This window comes from Hydractinia symbiolongicarpus, chromosome 1, assembly GCF_029227915.1.
Source record: "Hydractinia symbiolongicarpus strain clone_291-10 chromosome 1, HSymV2.1, whole genome shotgun sequence".
Taxonomy (NCBI): Eukaryota; Metazoa; Cnidaria; class Hydrozoa; order Anthoathecata; family Hydractiniidae; genus Hydractinia; species Hydractinia symbiolongicarpus.
Genome location: NC_079875.1, coordinates 23946731 through 23970352, shown reverse-complemented (window position 1 = coordinate 23970352; position 23622 = coordinate 23946731). Strand labels below are relative to the sequence as shown.

General features: G+C 31.5%; 1 protein-coding gene across 1 annotated transcript; it reads right to left on the bottom strand.

Annotated features, from left to right (window-relative positions):
* Positions 1 to 798: 798 nt before the first annotated feature.
* LOC130647572 (nonsense-mediated mRNA decay factor SMG5-like) lies at positions 799 to 23592 on the bottom strand. The gene is made up of 22 exons (XM_057453485.1): positions 23052 to 23592; positions 20075 to 20173; positions 17846 to 17969; positions 17598 to 17751; positions 17383 to 17466; positions 16298 to 16387; positions 15625 to 15703; positions 14938 to 15051; positions 14397 to 14465; positions 13842 to 14068; positions 13162 to 13434; positions 12400 to 12806; positions 12215 to 12290; positions 11877 to 12067; positions 11622 to 11678; positions 11420 to 11545; positions 10441 to 10494; positions 9969 to 10134; positions 9533 to 9623; positions 9156 to 9245; positions 8120 to 8320; positions 799 to 1930 (listed from the first exon to the last, which is right to left on the bottom strand). The coding sequence occupies exons 1-22, from the start codon at positions 23129 to 23131 to the stop codon at positions 1903 to 1905; spliced, it is 2880 nt and encodes a 959-aa protein (XP_057309468.1). The 5' UTR covers positions 23132 to 23592; the 3' UTR covers positions 799 to 1902.
* Between the last annotated feature and the right edge of the window lie 30 nt (positions 23593 to 23622).

The following is a 23622-nucleotide window of genomic DNA, read 5'->3' as shown; positions in this document are numbered from 1 at the left end:
GTTTTTTCCAGCTAAAAGAAAAGAGAAGGTTGTGTAGGTAACAGAAAGATAAAATCATTGCTCATGTAGACATTGGTGATCGGGTTAAACAACCATAGGTGATATCTTACTAAATTTATTACGCAGTTGAATCTCTTTAATATTCGCTGTATTTTGTCTGTGTGTCCGCGAAAGCCACGTCCCGTAACGGAAACACGAAATTTTTAAAATGTGCACCAATACCAAATGCGATATATTTTTATCCACTTTGTTGCGACGGGTAAATATAAAGGACGGGCGAACCCGTGGATTTTTCCACGGGCAACGACTAGTCTCTATAATAATAGCCGTATTTCGGCTGTCTGTCTGTTCAAAAGGGTTACCGATATTCCTTTGATCTTTCCGCGATTTTTATAAACCAGGGGGGTTGTTTAATCGCAAATCTTATTATCTATATTATAATGCCCGTATACGTCTGTCCGTCCGTCTGTCTGTCACGCAAAATGGTAGCTTAGCTGCGCAAGTAGCGAGAAGCACGCAATGCGGCATAAAAAGGACGTGCAAACCCGTGGATTTTTCCACGGACTAACGACTAGTCTATATTATAATGCTCGCGTACGTCTGTCCGTCCGTCCGTCTGTCTGTCACGCAACATGGTAGTTTAGCTGCGACGGACGAACCCGTGGATTTTTCCACGGGCTAACGACTAGTAATATAAAATCACTCTCCACGACTCTTTCTCATTTTTTTTATCAGATCTAAACTCTCCACCTCTGAAATAAAATTTTAAAACAAAGCTACCAAAATGAAAACAAGATATCGTACATTAAACATATATTCAAAATAAGATAAATGTCTACAGGTTTACATTAGGAAAGATTGATTTCAATTTTTTCTTACTTATTTCAACAATAAAAACACATGTCTCTTAAATTTTCAACCGTATTTTTTCCAACCACTCATTATACGAGGAGAAAACTACTCTGCTCGTTCCTGCCGACAAGGAAACAAAAACGCAGACTCAACAGTTTATTTACAGTCGGGCAAAACGCCTCTTTGGGGCAGCGTTTGACTGGTCCTTAACGAATTAAATTAACAACACATCTTAAGAAAAACCCTTTTTAAAATACCACTTAATAGCTTTTCTTGCGACTTCTTTGTCTCCCGAAAACTATAATGTCTTTGTAAATCAATGACGCAAAGAAATTGTAGTTACAGACGAAAATAAGGGAACATACACAAAATTAACACAGAATATAATCACACATACAATAAATCACGCGAAAAAGGTTGGAATTCTTCCCGAGTTGGTAATCTTGGTATTAAAATAGGCGAAACTTGTATATGATCCAACGGCGTACGGATGAACTTCTTTTGATTTCTACAAGCTTCCAATGCAAACCAGAACACGAAATATGCAATCGATAAACACGAAATTTCAATCCTTCCTAAAAGATCCAATCTTTTAAAAAAAACACCAAATTCAACGACACATAAAATCGCGTTGAGCACGCACGAAATTTACAAAGCTGGACGAGAGGTCTTCATTGTGATGAGTAGCGAAGAAATGAAATTCAAGCAAGTTTTCTTGATAAAATTTATGCAAATTAATGCTAATTATTCCAATCACGTGCTTGTACTTTATTAGATGCTCATTTCACTAAACAACAAATATCAATAACACCATCTCCCACCAACCCACCGTCATTTTTTTCTTTAATAACTTCTTCATATGCAGTTCTTGCGGAAGAGTTGACTAATGCTGTTTCTTTTATTAAGTTGACGAAAATACGTATGCTTTATTTTATTTTTAAAGAATTTTGCCAAGCATACAGAGAATGGCAATTATTGTTGTTTTCACATATTCTGTCATCGAGAATAAACCATGAGTACTGTCAGCACACTGCTGACGTCATTATGACATCACGAAGGTCCGTTTCTAGTTGTCCATCTAGTAAAAAAAAATTAAAAAACAATTTAAATCGCACTTTTAACAACATCGTATCGTTTTTTAACAACAACAACAACAATAACAACAACAACAACAATAACAACAATAACAATAACAACAACAACAACAACAACAATAACAATAACAACGAATAATAGCTAACAACAACAATTTTCCTAGGTAAACAGTTAAACTTTAGAGCTTAAACCAGAAATTAAATAGTAAAAAAACAAAATAAGAACAGCTACTATTTTTGTTGATAATGGTATTAATGTGCTTAATAAAGTTACGGTCAACCGAACAATCAATACAAGTGGGAAACACGATCTTACTTACTAAGTCAGGAAAGGTGTCGAGATTAGCACTTTTGTTTATTGAAATGTCATCTAAAAAGCTAGACATTCCTGCGGTTTCCTGTAAGAGGTTTTTGTCATGAAAAACAGTTAAAACACATTGGTTAACCACCGAAATGTCGTTTTTTCTTTCGCGTTTTGAAAATGTCGTCGTTAGATTTATATGTCCTCTATTGCAAGAGCGACGAAAATAGAGTCGTTGTTAATTGTTTGTCGCCATGGCGACACGAGTAAGTCGGTTTCCAATGCTCGCGTTACATGAATATGTGTGATGTTTCTACGTGTAAAGAATTTACAAACAGTCTTGGTTTGTTTTTTTGTGCAAACATGCAAGTGTTGACATATTTATTAGATCTATTGTCCACAAAAGAGTAGCGCCACGACTCTGACTATGTTATCAGTTAGTTTGCTTAACATAAACTAACTGAAATCATAATCAGCTAATAGGACTAGGACATCTTCCTGCCACATCTCTTCATAAACGCAAAAATGGTTATAGCAAGGTCATTTTCTTTTCAGTTTATAAGTATTATATACTGTAACGAGGTGTGTCTCTTGTCAACTGTCTATAGCACTTGATGTCTTTATCCTTCTCATAAAAAGGTGTGTACATAGTTAATGGATTGTTAAAATATGTCTACGCAAACATACGTAACACTACATCGAATGGAGCTGTTGACATAACAAAGCCGATTGCTATTTCACGCAGTTTCTTTTATAAAGAAATTCAAACAAAAGTTTAAAGCAGTAAAAACAAACAAGTGGGGAAATAAATGCACAGTTGCATCGTTCTCTTTTTTAATTCGCTAATACCTGGTATAGCGCTGACTCAGCAATTTCAACCAAAAAAAATTCGCAAAAATAAAAAAAGCAGTAAGAGCATCGTTTCTTATTTACATCCCAACACACAATGCTCGTGTATCGTGACTGGTTACAGTTCGTTTGTTTAGCTTATCCTAAAGTTGTTTCTGAAACAATATTTGCATAGCACTTTTAAAATAGCCGTTCAGGAAGGAAGAAAAATGGAGACAAGACTTTGCATTCATTTGCACGTAATATATCTCAAAAAAGATTCAGCTTATTTAATAAAACCGGAAAAAACGACCACGTTGTTACGGATCTAAATTTCCGCTCGTTCGCGTCTATTTTTAGGTGACCAGAAAAAATAATAAATAAAACAATCAAAACCGCAATGTTTTTACATGCAAGGATCCATTTATGAAAGCCTCATCTAAACAAACCAGATCTGTCCATTCAAAATGTGATAAATTTCACAACAAAAACATTCGCACGTTGAAAAACGTGCCAATTTCGCATTTGCTAACATTTAATCTAGCGATTTTCCCGCCTTTTCGTAAACTCAACTCAAGGTATCCATTTTCGCAAAAACTAAATAAATCTATGGTCAGACATTCTACAAAAAAACAAACATAAAGTTCCATATCACACTTATAAGCAGTAAGGGAGAGCAAAAGTAAGCACGGAAAATATTGCATAGAAATAATAAACTTTTGAGGAAATCTGATTGTTGGCCGCAATTATAAAGTTATGAACTTTATTTCCACTCAAGGATGTTATTATGCTAATGTTACATTTTGAAGAGCTTTAACAAAACGTGTAATTATCATTGTCACTCATTGGCCGAGATGAAGAGTTGTGTCGAAATGTGAGGTAAGAAGGAAATAAGAAACTTTGGAAATGAGTCAAAACTTTCGATTTTAGATCTATTTGTACTCAAGAATCTAAAAACCTAAGATTAGCAGAATAACAACATCAATTAATTAGTCCTCTTATTGGCAATTAAGAACATACTCAAAGATGTTATCGGATGAAGATATATAAATGAAAAGTTAATTAATCATAGATGTATTGGATGATAAATATCAACAAGATAAAAACAAAAAAATGAGTCGACAACAATGAGCCAATACTAGCTACATCGCAAATATATACCCCTTAAGATATCCGTATTAATGTAGAAAACAAGTTATAGCCTGCCTATAAAAAAACCCGTAAAAAATTAAAATAAAAGATAGCTGGGGTTGGCTATCTTTTAATATTACGTCTCACAAACAAAAGAAATGTTCACCATTTAAGACCATATATGGGCAACTAACCAGTATTTAATAACACGTTGTGACAAAACCATCAGTTTCCCGAACACACAAGAATGTAATATTTTTAATAATGCTTCTCTCACGCAGACTTTTTCATTAATGTTTTTAATCAGTACAAATAAAGACGAACTTTTACTCTCTTCAAAATAGAACCATTCAAAAATCTTTTTCACAGGTGTTTATTGCCCCACAACGCAGTCTCTATATTTTCTTACTTAAATGCTCGAAGATAAATATAACACTGTACTACAGTCAATGAGAGCAAATATATATCAACGTAGATGTGAGACAGAATGTGTACCCTTTTTTTAAAATTAAATTTAAGGTTCTTAAGGTCTTTTGGTATAATTTTTGCCATTGCACACAAACACATGAAAAACCAAAGCGAATGTTAGAAGAAAAGAAAATGGCTTTGCCAAACATTTTAATATAACTAGACAGAAATATTCAAGAGATATAGATACTTCAAGGTTTTCAATTTTTTTCCCCTGGATAATGTTGGATTGTTGAAAGTTTTTAAGGTCACAGGGTCTGATTTCAAGGTGTTCCAGGTCTGGTAGTCTTAATGTTCGGTGTTGTGTGAATCGTTAACAATCGTTTATTCCCCACTCTCTATTCATTACAGTTTTTTTTGCTTGTTTCTGTTTTATATTTTTTGTAAAACAGCTTTTTGTGAGAAGAAAAAAAACACACGTGAAAGCCAAACAACGGGTATAAAACATGTATAATAAAATAAAAAATATATATATAATGAAAAACACTCATTTCTCCATAGAAATCAAAAGTTGAAATATTTGCACACAAAAAAACAAAAATCAGTTACTAAAAAATGAAGAAAAATAAGAACAAACAACAAAAACAATTTTTTAGAGTATTTCGTCAAATGATTGGTCTTGTCGAAAATTCTGAGTCAACAAGCGTGTTATTTTTTTAGACGTTTAAAAACAGCGTGCTTAAATTCTCTTTTACATAAAACAAATCTTAATGCATAATATATTCGTAGCCGGTTATTACATCCTGTAAAATATATTTTAAAACAATGATCTCAATATCCTTCTCATAATTAGCGATCTATTGGAAGCAGATGTTACATCATAATTTCAGTATACATGATTAAACTTTTCGTAAACCGCTAGAAAATATTTGTGAAGTCCAACAAAACAACAACAACAATGAATTTTCCAGAAAAATAGCCTCCTGCAAGACAGGCAAAAAATTTCAGTTTCTTCAAAAAAGAGGGTACACAATCTCTTGCACTTTTTTTGAAAAACATTGCATATCAACACTTCTATGTATATTAAACCAGGTTTATGTGTGTTGCTAAGCAACAACAATGATAAGCTTTAAATAGAAAACAATCTATTCAACATGGACGCTGCACTTTTACATTTGAAAAAAGACTCTGGCCCCTCTCGGAACTAAATCTCGCCAGATTGTTTTACTTGTAGAAATATTCTTGCAAAGCCGAGCAAAGGCAAGTTAAAAAATTTAATTTGAATGCGAAGAGAATGGATATTGTAATTTGTGTAATTATTATTAAATGGGAAAAGATAAACCTCAACAAATTGAAATGGAATTTATTTATTTAACAAAATTAAAAGTAATGTAATAATATCTCATTCAGCCAGAAAGTTTACGATACCTGGTTCGCTGAAACGTGGGTGTAGCATTCTTGAAAGTTTAAAATGGTAAATTTGAGGGTTCCAGCTAATCGGTCATCCAATTACACATTCCGTATAAACAGCCAACGCGAAAAGGAAAACAGACACATTTCTACGAATGCTTAAATTCAAATATCTTTATGAATTTGAAAGCGAAAGATTTATTACATAAATTCTTAGAATGTCCACGCCATCATTCTTATTTTCATTTTGAGTAATAGTAACTGAATAAACAGAAACTTTCTTTAAAATTCCTAAAAAGTAAAATGTTTTATTCCGATGAGGGTGCCACATCCCTGATCGCCATGTAACACTTCACCAAACAAACTGGTTAAAAAGAAGTGCATCATGATCATTTAGATATCCGATGGGAATCAACCACGCTTTAATTAGGACATAAATTAAAATAATTAGTCCCTACAAACAAAAACATTCAGTGTGAATGCATTCAACATGTTTTCATGACACCATCGAAATTCCCCTGACTTAATTAACTTACAAAGTAGAGCAGTATGTGAACCTCATTATATCAAATAGTCTAATGTCAGTTTTATTAATCAATGACAATTGAGTCATTACTTAACACGATATCTGACCATATTTGGTCAGCAAACATTAGCGTTAAATAAACAATATTCTGTAAACTTCTGTAAAATCTATCACTACGCAGCATGCAGACGTACTCCGAAAAAATAAAAAAGCCAACTTAACAACGTCAGAGAAATTTTAATTGGTTTGGCATGGAATTTCTCTGCTCAGCAAGATTGGTAATCCTTTCAAAATGTTTGTTGTGACTTATGATATCGTGGCAACGAATCGCAGTAAACAAAAGACCAAGAAATAACAAATGGAGATAATCTAACAAAAAATTTTCGCCGACAGGCAGAGAGCATTCTGGGAAAAATTGGAACAGAACCATGACGATTTAATTTCCAAGCCTATTTTTTTATTATTTTTTTTATTCTAACACTACTCATAGTATCAATTTTAAGAATTAAATTAATCTAGGAAGATAAGCCTCCCAATAATAAGATATTGGTTCTACAAAAGAAGCAGATGCTGATTTGTGGCTAGCAAAATTTAACAAAAGGCAATTTTATAATCACTAAAGCAGGCGATTACGTCAATTCAACTAATGCTCGACGAGGTTGATCCAATTTTAAATGGATGTATTTACAAGCAACTAATTTCACCCATCCCACAACTGACAGTATAATGGTGCAATAAAAATGCCATCATTTTTGTTGATCGAAGCAAGGTAATTAAGGGATTGATGTAAAACAAAACCGCATGCAATAAAAAGTGATTGGTTCACAAATAGATATGTGGCTGTTGCATGGTTGGCAATGACATCATGTGCTATATTCAGAACGTAACATTGGTTTCCCTTCGTTACAAGGTGATATTATAAAGGGTTTTCATTGATAAAGCTCTAAATACGCGTAATTAAAGCGTCCACTTAAAAATCCTTTGTAAAAAAAGTCTGATCAAAGGTTTAAACTTAGAACGCACGAGGTATCCTTATGGCAAAGACATGTTGATGATAAAAATTAAAAACCTAGCAGCAACTCTGTAACAGTAAAACAAAAATCATAACAAAAATAACAACAACAACAACAACAACAACAACGAAACAAATTAACTGCCCAAAAAAGCGTTGATACTAATTTTCGTAAATAAACTTTTTTCAGAAACATTTTTACAATGTCTTGTATTCACAATACGGCCAATTAAAATGTTAATTACATTAACATAGCAATGACAATGTAGTAAAATGTTTTGAAATTGATAAAAGTGTTAGTGCTATCAAAATACTTAATCTAAACTTAAAAGAAAAATACAATCTCTGCAAGAGTTGTCTAAATTCGTTGTTCGCGACCAGACATAATATAATGAAAAAAATATTTTTACCTTGACCAGAAATGTATAGGATTTGCCACAAAAGCTCATATAATTAAAAGATTTAAATTTCCTGGTATTCTGGTCAGTTGTGAATTTCACTAAATATTCAGCGACTTCACTGATTTGGTGGAAACATTGAAAATAAATGAAACTTACCGTTTGTAGAAATCCACCACAGGCTCGACTCGAATACCTTTGTTCTCGCAGATTTCCAAGGAGTATGGAGTAGGTCTGGTCCCCATATTGGCAGTCTTTCCACCGTTCAAACTACTGTCTGAAGTCAGTAATGTCACCATACTTTGTCCGACATGCTTCTCCGCAAAGTAGATGCAACACTTGACAACATGTAAGAACCGCCTAACAGAAGCAAAAAACAATCACATACCAGGTGTTTAGCTAATTTTAACACAAATTATATAGAAATTGCTAATTCAGTCTTGTTTGTTGCATAATATTTTGTTAGTTATCACACGGTTACACAAAGTAAGGTCTATGAAAAGCTTGTTTATAAAGCGCGCTTAAAGCAAGGATTAGATACCACTACAATATTTGTATTCTAGATTTGCTGACAAGTAATATTTTAAAGAAAAAAATTATTCTTGACATATCTATTTCTTTAAAACTGGCTTTCATTGGTTGTCCAAAAATTTTGGTTGTTCAACAATTACAAAAAATAACTATTTTATTTGAAATGTTCTCAGTATGAACACCTTTTCCAAATGTTTTAGTTATTATTGTGTCATTTTTTAAAAAAAATGACAATTGTGAAATAACTGTGCATTTTTTAGGAACAACACCGTTCATACTCCAAGTTGCACAACACTGTTTCACTACAGCTCATGACTGCTGCAGAATGTGTTGTGTAGTTAGGGTTGCATGATTATTGAGACACAGTGCAACATTAAATACTACTGTGAATTTGTTGTACAACCATCGGAGACAGCCTTTAAATAAATCAACAAAATAAACTAACTAAACAGAAAGACTGCAAATTTACAATTTTAAGTAATTTAGGTTTAGTGGTTTAAATTTAGGATAATAAAAAAGTTACAAAACAATTCTACAAAAAGATTTGAATATTTTGGGTCAAAATTTTAAGTTATTTAGGAGGTTTTAGCAAGGTTACAATTTTGTTTTGGAGATTTCAGGGGTGTTGTCAACGTGACTAAATAACAAACAAATGTGCATTTACCATTCTTCAATATCCCTGTTCTTCTTCTTACGATTGTTTAATATTGACTGGTCACTAACCGTCTCACTTTCTTTCTGTGTCTTCAACCACCTAAATGAAACATCACTTTGTTAAATAACCTTCACGAAGAATAATAAAATCATGACATTAACTAGAATTTTTAAACCACTGCTTTCCAATCCAATTTTCTAGTAGTTTCTTAATTTTACATTATCAAATTAGTCATAACAAATCTCTTGCTCTTTTCAGACTTTAAAGAGTCCTATTCTTTGCATCCATAACCGAACCACATTTAAAAAGTAATTTTGCGCACATACAATTATTTCCAATAAATTTAAAAGAGTGGCATACATCTTACATAATAAAATAAATCACACCTATTGCCATGTTTAATCTCATCTTCTAAAAATTTTATAGCATCTCGAGCACCTGGATTGTACTTCTTGATTTCGTCAAGGGCTGCAATCACTATAACGAAAGAAAATTCTTTAGTCGCCAGTTGGGCACCATAAAGTACATAAGATACAGCAACTTCACACTCCTGAATTCTGTACTTTTAATAAAAATGTGCATCCTTTGCAATTTTTTATTCCGCACTTTGCAAAATTTTGAAGGCCCTATTCACAAACGTTAATTTCGCATCTTCCGTATCTTTTCTTCTAATTACTTCCCTGAAAGTACTTTTACAATTTATGTATTTGTGATAATAATTGATAAAAAATCTGCTGTTCTTTTAAGTAAAAATATTTTTGCTAGGTTGGAACTGACAGTTGTAAATGGCAAATATTGAAATACATTACAATTGCACATCACCTTGAGTTGGAACAATAACAACAAACTGTGCGCTCTTCACTAACGAACGTAACAAAGAAAGATGGCGACATAATGCAGCAGTGTCAAGAACCAAATAAACAGAGGCCTGCTCTGTAGGTGACACTGTGGTTGTTTGTAAATGCTTTTCAAGTTCTTTAACTTCATGCTAAATTTAAAAAAACAAGGATCAAATGTTGAAAAATCTTCACAAATGAGGAAAAAATAATCATAGTAAAGAAAAATAACGTTTTCCGAATAGATATTTGTATTTCAGTTCAATTGGTGCAAAAAATTCTATTTTCATAACCTTTATAAACAAACCTTAATGTCAATCACAAAAGGGGAATTAGTTAGTTAAAAAACGTCACTAAAGTTTTAAAGGCACTTTCTTCACATAAACATAAATACTAATATAAAAAAATGAATATATTGAGAAACAAAAAGTTCAGAAGAGATGAAGAAAGGTACATACCTGAAGCTTTTGTTTTGCCAATGCTTTCATCATTTCATTTCTTTGTGCCATGACCTAAAATTAAAAGTTGGAATCTATCACTGTAGACATGCAAAGAGAGACTATAGGATATATACTGTCGTTTGTTGGGAAATGTGATAGCTGAAATAGAGGTTATGGGTCTGTCTTGTAGTGTATCCACACCAAAACTTTCTATTTTAAAATGTCAAGTTTATGAATAGGACATTGAAAGTTGTTAAAAATGCAAAATTAAAAATTTTATTGGTATGATTTTATTGAAAAAACAGAAACCTACATAATATATAAAATTTAAAGTTATACTAAATTTACAAAAAAATAAAGGTAAAATGCAAAATAAAAGATTTTGGCAAATGGATTTTTGTCCTGCACCAAAAAAGCGACCAAACAAACTAAAAAGAAGAACTGTAACATTTGATTACTTCAACTGGATAAATTTTGGCGAGTATTTAATTTGGCGAATGACCAAAATGAAATATTTGGCAGGGATTTAATTTGGTGATTGATAAATTTTATAAAATTTGGTGAGGATTTAATTTGGTGAAAACAAAAAAATGTTTATTTTGACAAGGATTTATTTTAGCGGATGACACCTGTAACAATCCTCTTTATCAAACTTGTTGTAAATATAAAAAAAGTTCGTTTTTTTAAGAAAAAGACATTTTTCTTTTCTTAATTAAAAAAAAGGTTACTTTTTTCCATTAGGGGAACGGCAAATTATGTTAAATTTGGTGAGTATCTATATTGGCGGGTATTTAGCGAATTTAATTAAAATTTGCTAAATTTGCCAAATTTAATTCTCGGCAAAATTTATCCACTATGTAACATTTTCAAATTATTTTTTTTAAAAATTCAGGACAAAAATTGGAAAATATTAAATCCGTGAAAGCTTATTCCACAATTATGATTAACCTTTAGTAATATTAGTCAGAAAAAGTGAACCACTACTAAAAAAATGTACCTTTTGCTTTTTACCACTGGGAGATTCCTGATGTATTTCACTGCTCCCGTTCACATGATTGGGTGGTGACGCAGATGATACTAAGAACTGTTGGTTGTTTTCATCCCAGGTAAAACAAGGAACATCCTAAATGATGAATAAAGAAAATGTGAATTTGAAGATGTCAAAAAAACTATTGAATATTGAAATTCCTATACCATACCTTGTTCGCACAAATAAAATGACCAAAGTTCCGGAGATACGTTATTCTCAGTGCAAACTAAAAAGAAGTATTCTTAAATAGTCTTTAGAAATATAAGAAAAAAATTGAGTGCATGAAATATTTAATCTAATATTTCTTACTATCTTTACATCTAGGTAAGATGAAAAATATGAATGCTGAGGAAAAGTGAAAAAATTAAACCAAAAAGGACAAAAAAGACTTGGTTGCAGCACAAATACAATGCCTACTACCAACCTGATAAAGTTCAGAATTACTTAAACCACGAAACCATGTAACATCTAATGCAAGATGTAATTTCTCAAAACCAGGTGCACCAAATAGGGTGAGGTCCTCTGGCAATGCTCTTTTCTGTTGATGTTCGATTCCATCATCTAAATCTCCTTTCAACCACAAAGGCAGCCTTCGTCGTTGACTGAAGTACATTACTAGAATTAAAAAAACAAAACAATTAGTCACAAATGTAGTTTTAATGACATGTAAGTATAGCTTTCTATGATTTGTGTGATTTTGTTAACCCTTTAGCTAAAGTAAACAGTCATAGCCAGCGTATGCACAAAAAACAAAAAAATTACCTGCAGTTTGCACAACTTTTTGAGAGGGCAATGCATTCAACACGTCTGCTACGCGCTGCCATAACATAGGTGAGGCCTGCAATAAAGTTAAAAAAAGTGAAAAAGTTTTCTGGATTTTTGTTCACACGCTGCAATATGTATGTTTGCAAGACCTGATGGCACTGATGAGCAAAAAAAAATGATACCTTTCCACTCATTTTCAGTATGTCTGGGTTTAATTTCAACCAATCAAAAAAGATCTTAATAACTGGTAGATATGCTTCCTCATTAACTTTCTCGAAGTCGTCCAACAGTTTAGCAGCTTGGTTAATAAACTCTATGTCTTCCATAACAAAATCATGTATGATGCCATTCGACGTCGAGTTAATGTGCATCTTGACATTGTTTTTCTTTAACTGTTTGTTAAGCAGTATCCCTGCTTTCGACAGGCTAGAAAGCTTTTTTCGGTGGTGATGACTGATGACACCATTTGGAGGAGATTTCTTTGCAGGATGGATAAAATTAGCAACATCAATCTCATCTTCAGAATGTTCTTCAACAACTGAATCGCTGTCTTCAGAAGATTCTTCGGTTAAATCTTGGTCAAGCTCTCCTGTAATTTAGTAAAAAGCCACCATAAAATTTGCACAACCATTTTGTGAATTTAGGTAAAATGCATAAAATTTAAAAAATTTAACTCATAATTTGTAAATCCTTGCAAAAATTTAATTTTACCCTTTATCTCTAGTTAAATTTGTGCTAATTTGATAAAAGATGTGATAGGTAAAATTAAATTCCTACAAAAATATTGTGCTGTCCATCTTTGAGATTAAATCACAGTAAAAAAGTGAATAATTCAAGTACATTTACGACTAAGGACTATTGGTTCCTTCACTTACAACTGCAAATAATGTTAAATACCGGAAAATATTTCACAATATCATTAGAAGTATATTGCTTTCATTTACCTTCACTTAAGTCTGAGAGATTATCTTCACTGCTTAGTAAATCTTCACTACCTTCACTGCCACTGTGTTCTGAACTATGTGAACTAAATCTACGTCTACGGCGTCGACGTTTCTGTCGGTTTAACAGCAAGCGCTTTTTCATTTTTGCATGCTCATCACTATGGCCATTGCTCAATGTAGGAAACGTCTGTTTAAGGTATTGTGAAATAAAATCAAGAAGCTGAGACAGAAGAGCAGCAGAAAATGCAGTAGCAGCAGCAGTCACTTCAGAATCTGCAACGAGATAAAAAAGCACAGCGATAAATTCTACAAAAAATTTAGTTTATAAAAATTTTTTGCTACATCTTTGTTTTTACTTGTATATAGTTATAGTCATGTTGTAGATTCCATACCATATTTTATAAACATACAACATACATTAACAAAAGTTTTCATTCGTTTTTTTTAACATTTTTATTCATATTAAAGTTGAAAATGGTTTTGTGCAAATTCAAGAATATTTGCACGTTTCTAAAAAGGTAGAATTTTATGATGCAATGTTCCTGTTAGCTTGAAAACCTTTGTTTATTTTTGTGTAAATTCTTGTTTTTACTACCATTATATTATTCATGTTAACATTAACTTACGCCTTGTTATTCCTGTTATTACCTGATCAGCATAGTAAATAAAGATTCACTTACTTAGTTTTTTTAGCCTAACTACATCAAGTATGTTCATTCCCAACATCTTTACAAGCAGAGCACATGATATACGAGCAGATTTCTTTTCATCACTTTGATTTTCACTTGTACCATTCACCTGCACATTCAAGCTGACTTGATCAGTTTCAGGTAGACTGTTTGTCAAGACCATGGCAAACAAAGACATCACAGTTTGACACCACTGTGCAAGATCTTCTGTTGGAAGTCTGAATTATGCAACAAAATAGAACAATTAAAACCACAAATCTTCTAGTTTTTAAAAATAAAAAATACAATTTGCAAACGTTCAACATCAATTTTAATTTAACAAATTTAACAATGATCTCATCTCAATTGGATGATATTTCACCTGTCTTTTTCTTATTTAGGAAAAAAAAAATGATTACCAATCTTTACAAATTCTATTATACCTAACATAACCTAAATATTAAAAATATTAACATAAATAAATGGCGTAGAATATGTATGAGAACAACCAAAATTGACTTTAACTGCAAATAAAAATATTACACATGAACACAAACAACATGTTACCTTTGAAAACCGAATAAAACTTCTTGCAATGAGAGAAAAGAAGCAGAAAATTGTGTCTTAACATCAATGCTAAAAAAGAGATTAGTCAAAAATAATTATTAGACACTAGTCGATAAGCTTGTGCAAAAATCCACTTAGGCAGAATGAAAAAGATACATCATTTGAATTTTAATATGTCAGCAATGACGCACCAATTCGGTGGGTTAGTCCTGCAATAGGGAGTTACTTCGAGGAAAAGTGATAACTTTCCAAATTAGAATTCAAATCAGTGAATCGGAAACCTTGTAAGTAGATTTGCAAGGGGCAGTCTACAAATCTTATGACATACATACAGCCTTTTAAAAAAAATTCCACTGACAAATCACTACACACAGTTACCATTCGTGCTCAGACAGACGTAATGTGTGGGATCAACAGCATGCATGACATTTTTCTCATTAAATTCTGGGATGTTACTATTTTGCCTATTGTCAGTAGCTGACAACCACTAAATTTGACTCATTTTGACATGACATTAATACACAACAGTCAGTGTACTTACATAGTATTATTCTTTAACGCATCTTCTTGCAATGCCGAGACCTTTTGATTGTGTTTCTCAAGAACACGCTTCAAATTTTCTTCAGAACCTTCAAATGAGTTCACAGAGAGAATACTAAAATAAAGATATACATGATAATAAATGTTCAGCTTTATTTTAACAGATAAGAAATACTTTTTCTATACCAACGAACAAATCATAAAAAAAATGAAAAATAAAATTGTATTTTAAAAATATATATTTCATTTTATTAAAAGTAATAATAAAATGAAATATATATTTTTAAAATACATTTAAACATGGCAAATTTTTATTACAAAATTGTATTTGTTATTGTTAATCATATTTTTTTTAAGAATATATGACAGAACGCAGGCACAGACACTATCATAAATCTCAAAAGTATAATTAGAATGTAGTTATCATAAAATGAATACATTTGTGCAACTTTCACATGATTTTTATAATATTTATCTTTTTCGAATTTGATACTACAATCAGTGACAAAAGTTGGCATAACTGCAGTTTTGGGGGCATTTTCTGACGTTAGCAAAGAGCATCAACTCACCATTACTCTGCAAAAATGCCTTGTGGGATCTCTTAGTAAAATATAGTCCTCCATGAATGAAGAACAATAAAAATCAAAAGTCTGCAAAGAAAGAATAAAATGTTAAAATAAAGCCTTACCAACGCATGTAGTGATAAGCAGATTCACAGAGAGAAGAATGATTTTGCTTTAATGTTCCTATTTGATTGTGTGGCATACCTACAAGAAAACGACAATTAATATTTGAGGGTGTGTTCCAGCATTCTCAGTACATATTGGTATTCCCATTTCACCACCGATCTGTATTATCAGAGCCACTCGCTGTGCACAGGGTCAGAAATACTCAAACATTCGAACCACATGCCACGTTAAACAGCTATTTCCCAATTGAAATTTATCCTGAATTTCCCAATTCATTAAACTTAAACACAAAAGATTGGAAATCTTAAAAAAAGAAATCGTAACATGCGTTGTTTTATTCCCCCTGTTAGGATACTTAATAAGTAATGATGTTGTAATGCAAAATGTTAAACATTGAGTTACATAAAATTAATTCCACAAAATAAACTGTTTAAATGCACTTAATAAAATAAAATCATTATACCCTTGATCACCCTATGATAAGTGTTGTGGATCTAACGCTAACTGTTTTAAATTTCTGGATTACATTGTGTTTATGTTTACTGCAAAAGTCAAGTTTTTTGCTTTAAAGACATCTTCATATGAAAAAAAAATTGTGATCAAGATTTGTTGTTCCTATGCCATCCTATTATTTTCATTTTTTACTTTTTATTTTTCCCAACCACTTCTTACCATTTTCAGGATTCAACAAAATGGCTAAATAGTAATAGCGTTCGGCGAGTCCATCATTCTGTTCAGTCAAGATATCTATTTGGTAGCGTGCTAAAAAATCCAGAGAAAAATACTTCAATCGTTATTCTTGTTTATACAAATAGTAAAGCATAAAATAACACAAAACGATAATTGCTCCGATAAATGGTAGCTTTGCATTACTTTTATCAGTCCTTTGTGTTATAATTGTGCCGTGGGGCTGTAACAGAAAAAAATTGAATCAGGAGTTCTATTCTATAATAAATATATCCTTACTATTTGTTATTTTTTAAATGATTTATGAGTTAGGTTTGTGTAAAAACTTTTTACCGAATCTCATTAATAGAGGTAGAGGTAATGAACGTATCCAGCCATGATTAACTTTTTGGTTAGGTAAGCAGTAGAGTTCTTCCCAAGACCATTGTCAACAACAACAATGACAACTTGGGAAATGATTTATCAAAATGGAGACATGAGTTAGACAAGCAGACTAATAAAAACCTACAAAAACAAGGTTGTTTCTCTTTTTACAGAGTCAATTTGTGGAGATTTGAGGACTTTTGATGAAAATTTAAAAAGAAAATAATGGCATTCTTTTAGAAAAAAATTAATTTGAGGACAATTTTCTTAAGAAATTGAAAATAATTGAGGATATTTTAAAGGTATTGGCACAAGTAAAGAACATGTAAAATAAAAACATGTAACACACCAAAATGAAATTTAAAGAGATTTGAGGAGAAAGTTATCAAAAAAATCTACTTTAAATGTGGAAATTTTTATTTTTAATTTTTTTTTAAACCTTTTATCTACCTTTTTACGCAAACAGTTACTGGTAAAGACATTTTTTGCCACATACAAAATGTATAATTTGAAACTCATATGGGCAATGAACAGACAGATTGAAGATATGAAAATGTTCATGCAATCAGATCTTTTTCACTCAAATTGTATTATATTGTAGTTATTGTTTAAAAAATGTGAAAATAATACTGCATTTAAACTTCCATTTTACTTTAATATCAACAATTAATAGATTAATGCGAAATACACAGATGAAAAATATATACCTATATCACCGAGATAAATAAGACATCTTTGACAAGCCTTGAAAGCCCAATCTGTCTGTTCCTTTGTTATATTGTCTCCTATTTCTAAAAAAGAAAACAAGAGTTACAGAACAACTATATAATCAAGATTAATATGTTTTCATTCTGCATAGTGCAATAACAAATACAGTTAATTTACTACTATCAGAGAATTATTATTATTTTTTTAAACTAACCTGAGTCTTGTGGAAGACCAATCCAGTCAATCATGCCGTGCAATGGAATATTGTAACGGTTGCGCAAGCTGACTAAAAGCTGATGATAAAAACCCAGTGCTGCTTGTAGATGAGCCGAGTAGAGAGAATTTAGGGATTTGCTTGATGATAATGCCTAAATTTTAAAAATACAAAAAGGTGCGTGCTATGTAGGTTTTGATTAAATGTTTTTAAAAAAACTGCTGTTTGTAATTATAAAAAAAAAATACCTTCTTGTCACATTTTAATTTTTGAATGATGTCATAAAATGCTTTACGCCATAAATACTCTTCTGTCTTTCTTGCAACATCACAAATACCAGAAAGTAGAATATGCTCACAAACGTCTCTTACTCTAAAAATTGCAAAAGTTAATTTGCTATTGTCATGCTTAATTGACAACAGTAATGTTACATAGAATATTACTATTGTTATAAATAAATGAAATGGAATAATACAATTATATGAAACCCCTAGGATATTTTTTATTAGGAACTAGTTTTATATGATCCTAAAGCACAACAAAAACTCTTGCTGATGTCAGCATAGCCTAATTTCTCAATTTCCTAGACCTCTGCAGGCTGTCAGTTTAATTTTTCCACAATGTGGACATCACAGATACAGGGATTAGTGCATTTACGTTCTTTACCCGTCCTGGACATCTGTTAACAAATTTCTTGAAACCAGGAGAAGCTGTTTTGCCATTACTCCAAAAAACTGCCACTTTTAAAATTTAGGAACAGGACTGGAGGTGTAAACTCACTCACTTGGTGCCTGGTGTTTGTATTATAAGTTTTATCTTCCCTATTAAAGAACCCAATTGATTTTTCTTTAAACAATAATATGCCAATTGCACTCATAGTGGGTTTGTTGGGAGAAAAATACTTTCCCAGCTTTGAGGCATTTTACAGATGTTGTTATATCATTAAAAGCTCAAAATTTTTTTGATAAAGCGACTTTAATTTAATTAGTTGTTCTACGGGCCTGACCGACCCTAATTTTTACGAAAACAAAAAAATAATAATATCAAGCAAAAAAAAGGAAAAAAAACAATTTCTCATCCCATCTTGTGAAAATATAATGAGCATAGAAGATATAAATGATGTTATTTTTTGTTGGTTAAATGTCAACAAGGTGAATCAATAACGTTTAGGATCACAATTGGTAAGGCCACTGAAAGTTGATTCTTTGTTAATGGTAATTTGTTGTGATAAAACAAAAATTAGCTACTTTCACTAAAATAGTTATAATACAAGCAAAAAAAACAAGACAGATTAATGTCGTAAAACCCTCCTTCGTTATGATTAATATTATGTTGAAAATTACGCTAATAAAGTCGATACCATTTAGGAAAAAGATTTAAACCAAGATAGAATACGCTTGTCGTAACACCTCCCTTCCGTTATGAATTTAAAAAAAATGATTTTAACGTTACGAAAAAAGACTTTAAATACTATAAATATAAATAAACCTTAATAACTAATTTAAGCATTTACTATGTTTAAAATGCATGTAAGGTATTTCTCTCTTTTTAAAAATGGTCAAAAAGCATTATCCAAGTCCCAGTTTGACTCTGGTAATAGACAATTCAGTAAGAATTGTAAATATATATAAAAGGAAAGTTGGTAATCCGTCTATTAGCCATGCTTAGATTGTGCTTATTGGACCAGAACCTATGCTTAGTTAGTGCTTTAGACCAGCAAATAATAGGAATGTCTTATCAAATATATAAAACATAATTTTAAGATATTAAAATCATAAAGTTCGTCGGCATCCTCAGGAATATCGACATTTATTTCAGGATTTGCAGCAAAATGGGGCAACTCTTGTAACAGAAAATGCTGAAAAATCTTTGTCTTCACTATCACTCTGGCAAAATAACCTGTTAATTAGATCATCACTTGCTACTACATCGTCATCACTATCCTCTTCAAGGTTTAGTTCATTAAAGAAAGGCCAAATGATGCATTACTGCTGCTAAAAGGCAAAGATCCAGAGCCACAGCTAACGTTAAATCCAGTCGCCATCTTTGTTTCAATTTTGAAAAGTAAATCCGCATAATTTACGGTAGTCGAATTTAAAAATCGTCAGATCGGGCGCAAATGAGAGAAAAATTATTGAAATTATTGAAATCTTGTTGGTTTTAAAGATACCGGGCCGCCGTGAGGGCCGTTCAAAGTGGTCCTAATAATATCCTGGACCTGTCCGGGATCGAGATTATTTTAGCGTAGAAATATCCCTGACTAGTCGGGGAAAGGAACGGGAAGGGTTAAGATTGATGTTTGTTTTCTACTATCCCTAATTTAATTGTAATTTAGAGCTTATGAAGCAAAAAATAAAAACATGTCAATAATAAAATGTCATTATTTTATCACCTTTGAAAATAATGATCTTGGTATATGATTTTAATGGGGCATTAAAAAAAGGCTTTATATTATGAAATCAACATAAAAACATTACCTTTGTCTAAGCTGAAGTGTTTCTACATCAAACCATTCTTTCCAATCAAGTGCTTGCTGTAACTGTAAATCTAGTCTTTGGGAGATTTGTTGAACGTGCCTAAAGAGTTTATCATATTAATAAGGAACCAGTAATCAGACTTTTTTAATTCATGCAGGCATTCCCTACTTTCTGGGGTGAGTAAGTAAAAGGTGAAAGGTCGGTGAAGAAGAATTAGATTGTGAAAAAGTTATATAAATTCAAGAAAATTGGTTAAGAAAGTAATGGTATCAGGGAAGAGTATTAAAAGAAGAGAAAAGTATTTTTCGCACAGGCGTATCAATGAAGAAAAGGCACCTGTGCGCTAAATCACACACTTAAGCTTCAATATTTTCGTTTAAGCAAGCAAAAAGTTGAAAATGTGAGGTAACAAAATACCTTTGCCCCTGTACATCACACAGGGGTTGCTGTTTTGGTATAGGAAACAAGCATAATTCAAGTTCCAGCAATGTTCACAGCCGGGGATTTCAACCCAGATATCAAATAGGTAAGTTAAATTAACTTTGTGACTACTTGCGGAACAAACAGGTCCTGGGAATAATAATTATTTTTTGTTTTATAGTAAATGAATTAACGGAAGCATATTTAAAGCCAACCTAAAGCTAATCCACCAATTTTTGACCAATATAAAGATTACCAAAGACTATATATCATCAACATGGCCCCTCTGGATTACAGCTAGTGCAGAGGTGAAAACTAAGCCAGTCTGTGATAGTGTACCAAGTTTTGGAAATCAAGATGGTTCAGCTAGTCAAACTTTTGTGGAACCGGGGGAGGAGTTAATGAATCAGCTATTATTCTATTTCTCAGAATATGGTGTGTCTTTGCGTGCGCAAGCGCGATCGCTCGCTTATTATTCATAGCACTTATTGGAATATTATCATCTTTATTATTATGATTAATTAATTAACGTAATTAAAGGATGCAGAAACAAGTAAAAACAAATCTATTATATAAAAAGAAATTTGAAAAGATGATTCAATCAGCTCAACATAATAGCTAGTGTTTATAGTTAAATCTTTAAGCTTACATGCTTGATAAGACTGTAGGATCTGAAAAAACATATAAGATACAATTAATTATTTTAAATGAAGAAAAAAAAAGCTATAAGGGGTCATTTACAAAATTCGTAGCAATTCGTATCAAAAAAATTCGTATATGCTATACTAATTTTCTTTTGCCATACAGTAATTAAATTCGTATGAAATTTTTCTAAAATCGTATAAAATTCGTATGAGTTTTTAATTAAATTCGTATGAGTTTTAAATTAAATTCGTATAAGTGTTAAATTAAATTTCGTATGAGTTAAATTCGTACGAGTTTAACAAAAAATTCGTATGAGATTTTAATTAGATGCGTATGGTTTAAAAAAAAAGAAAATCGTTTGACATTGTATTAAATTTGTATATGAGTTTTAAAATAAAATTCGTTTGAGTTTTTATAATTAGATGCGTATGGTTTTTTAAAAAAAAATTCGTATATAATACAGTTCAGATGTAAGCTTACGTGTACGCTCAAGTTTCACACCTTTTCTCGGAGGCGGTAGTTGTTTGTCTTTTGTTTTTATTAATTATCTTGCGAGTCTTGTAAGTCATTAACTTGCGCGTAATAAACAAGGGATTATTGAAGAAAAAATAGCTTATTATAACTGCGCGTAAATGTTAAATAGTGGTAACTATTCTCAATAGCATAATTGCAAATGTTATCAACTCTATCAATGTGACACAAAGAGCCATTGTTTAATAGCTTTATTAAATAAAAGTTTTGCGTGGAAACTAAATAAACTAGCGAGAAGGCATTGTTGGTTGCGCTGGTTAAATAAAGCTTTTAAGTGATAGAAATTATTATGTTTTAACAAAGATTGAAACTTTAATTTTGATAGAAAAGCTTTTTTAGATCGCATTTTAAAAGTTTAAAAACAAAAACGGCGACAGAAATGTTTTTTTAGATCGCATTTTAAAAGTTTAAAAACAAAAAACGGCGATAGAAATGTTTTTTAGATCGCATTTTAAAAGTTGAAAAACGAAAAACCGCGATAGTAATGTTTTCTTAGATCGCATTTTGAAAGTTTAAAATCGAAAAACGGCGATAGAAATGTTTTTTAGATCGCATTTTGAAAGTTTAAAAACGAAAAACAGCGATTGAAATGTTTTTTTAGATCGCATTTTAAAAGTTTATAAACGAAAAACGGCGATAGAAATGTTTTTTTAGATCGCATTTTAAAAGTTTGAAAATTGAAAAACGGCGATAGAAATGTTTTTTGAGATCGCATTTTAAAAGTTGAAAAACGAAATATAATTCGTATGAAAATTCGTATAAATAAAAGAGAATATAATTCGTATAAAAATTCGTATAAAAGAGAATATAATTCGTATGACAATTCGTATGAAAATCGTATAAAAGAGAATATAATTCGTATGACAATCGTATAAAATTCGTATTAGATTTTTTAAAAATCATATAACTATTTAACACTATACGAATTGTATACAATTTTTATACGAATTAAAAGCAATTAAATTTGTATATATTCGTATAAAATATCATACGAAATTTGTAGACGACCCCTAATCGTATATTGGTGAAACAGCACTTTAAACAGCAAATTTATGAACATTTGGAAAAGTACTGTTTACTGGTGGCACGAATGGGATTTATTTATAGATAGCAAAATTGTACTTGTGGCGAAATTGTAACATTGTACACTAGTCGCTAGAAATTTCAACAACAAAAATGTTGCAGTATTTTTAAATTGCTATGCCCACAGGCTGAGTTTTATCACATGATTCACTGAATTGAGGAAGTAGTGAAAGTTAGAAAGTTAGCTAGTTAACTATCTAGTTATATTTTTGCAAATTATGATTATTTCTGGTTTCAGCAACTATAAAGCTGCTTAATTTATTTACCTATTTGTGATCAGAAAGATTGATGACGTTACCTGTATAATTTCTGAGTTTCAGTTCTATTATTTTGCGAAGCAGCAGGAATCGCTTTCTTCATCGTATTCCAGCAGCACATTTATGTTAACTTTATAAAACCAGTATCTTTCAAAAAGCATTGCTGTTTTGTTACAGCAATATCGAATGCATCCGAGGGACTTTAAACGAGTTCTACGAATCGAATGGCAATAGAATGCTAATAGAATGTCTTCTATTAAAGATTCGAAAAATTTTAGAACGCCATATTAGAGGAAAACAAGAATTTGAGGGACTGGGTTTGAAAAACAATAATATTGAGCAATCGCCGACCGGCAACTTAAATGTAACACACCATCGGAGATACTAATTATGAAATTAATTAAAAGATTTTGAAACAAAGTTTATTTGCTGAAGAAGAGACTTCGCTCTTCGGTTCACGGCAATCAATTGTTATAGTTTCGTTCTAAAAAAGATGGCTGCTGTGAAGCACGCTTCTTCTTGTGGTGATTAAATTTTCTCAGTGATGGAGCCTCCCTCTAGCGATCTTTCGTGTATAATATAATGTTCCTAAAAAGAGAAATTGCATTAAAA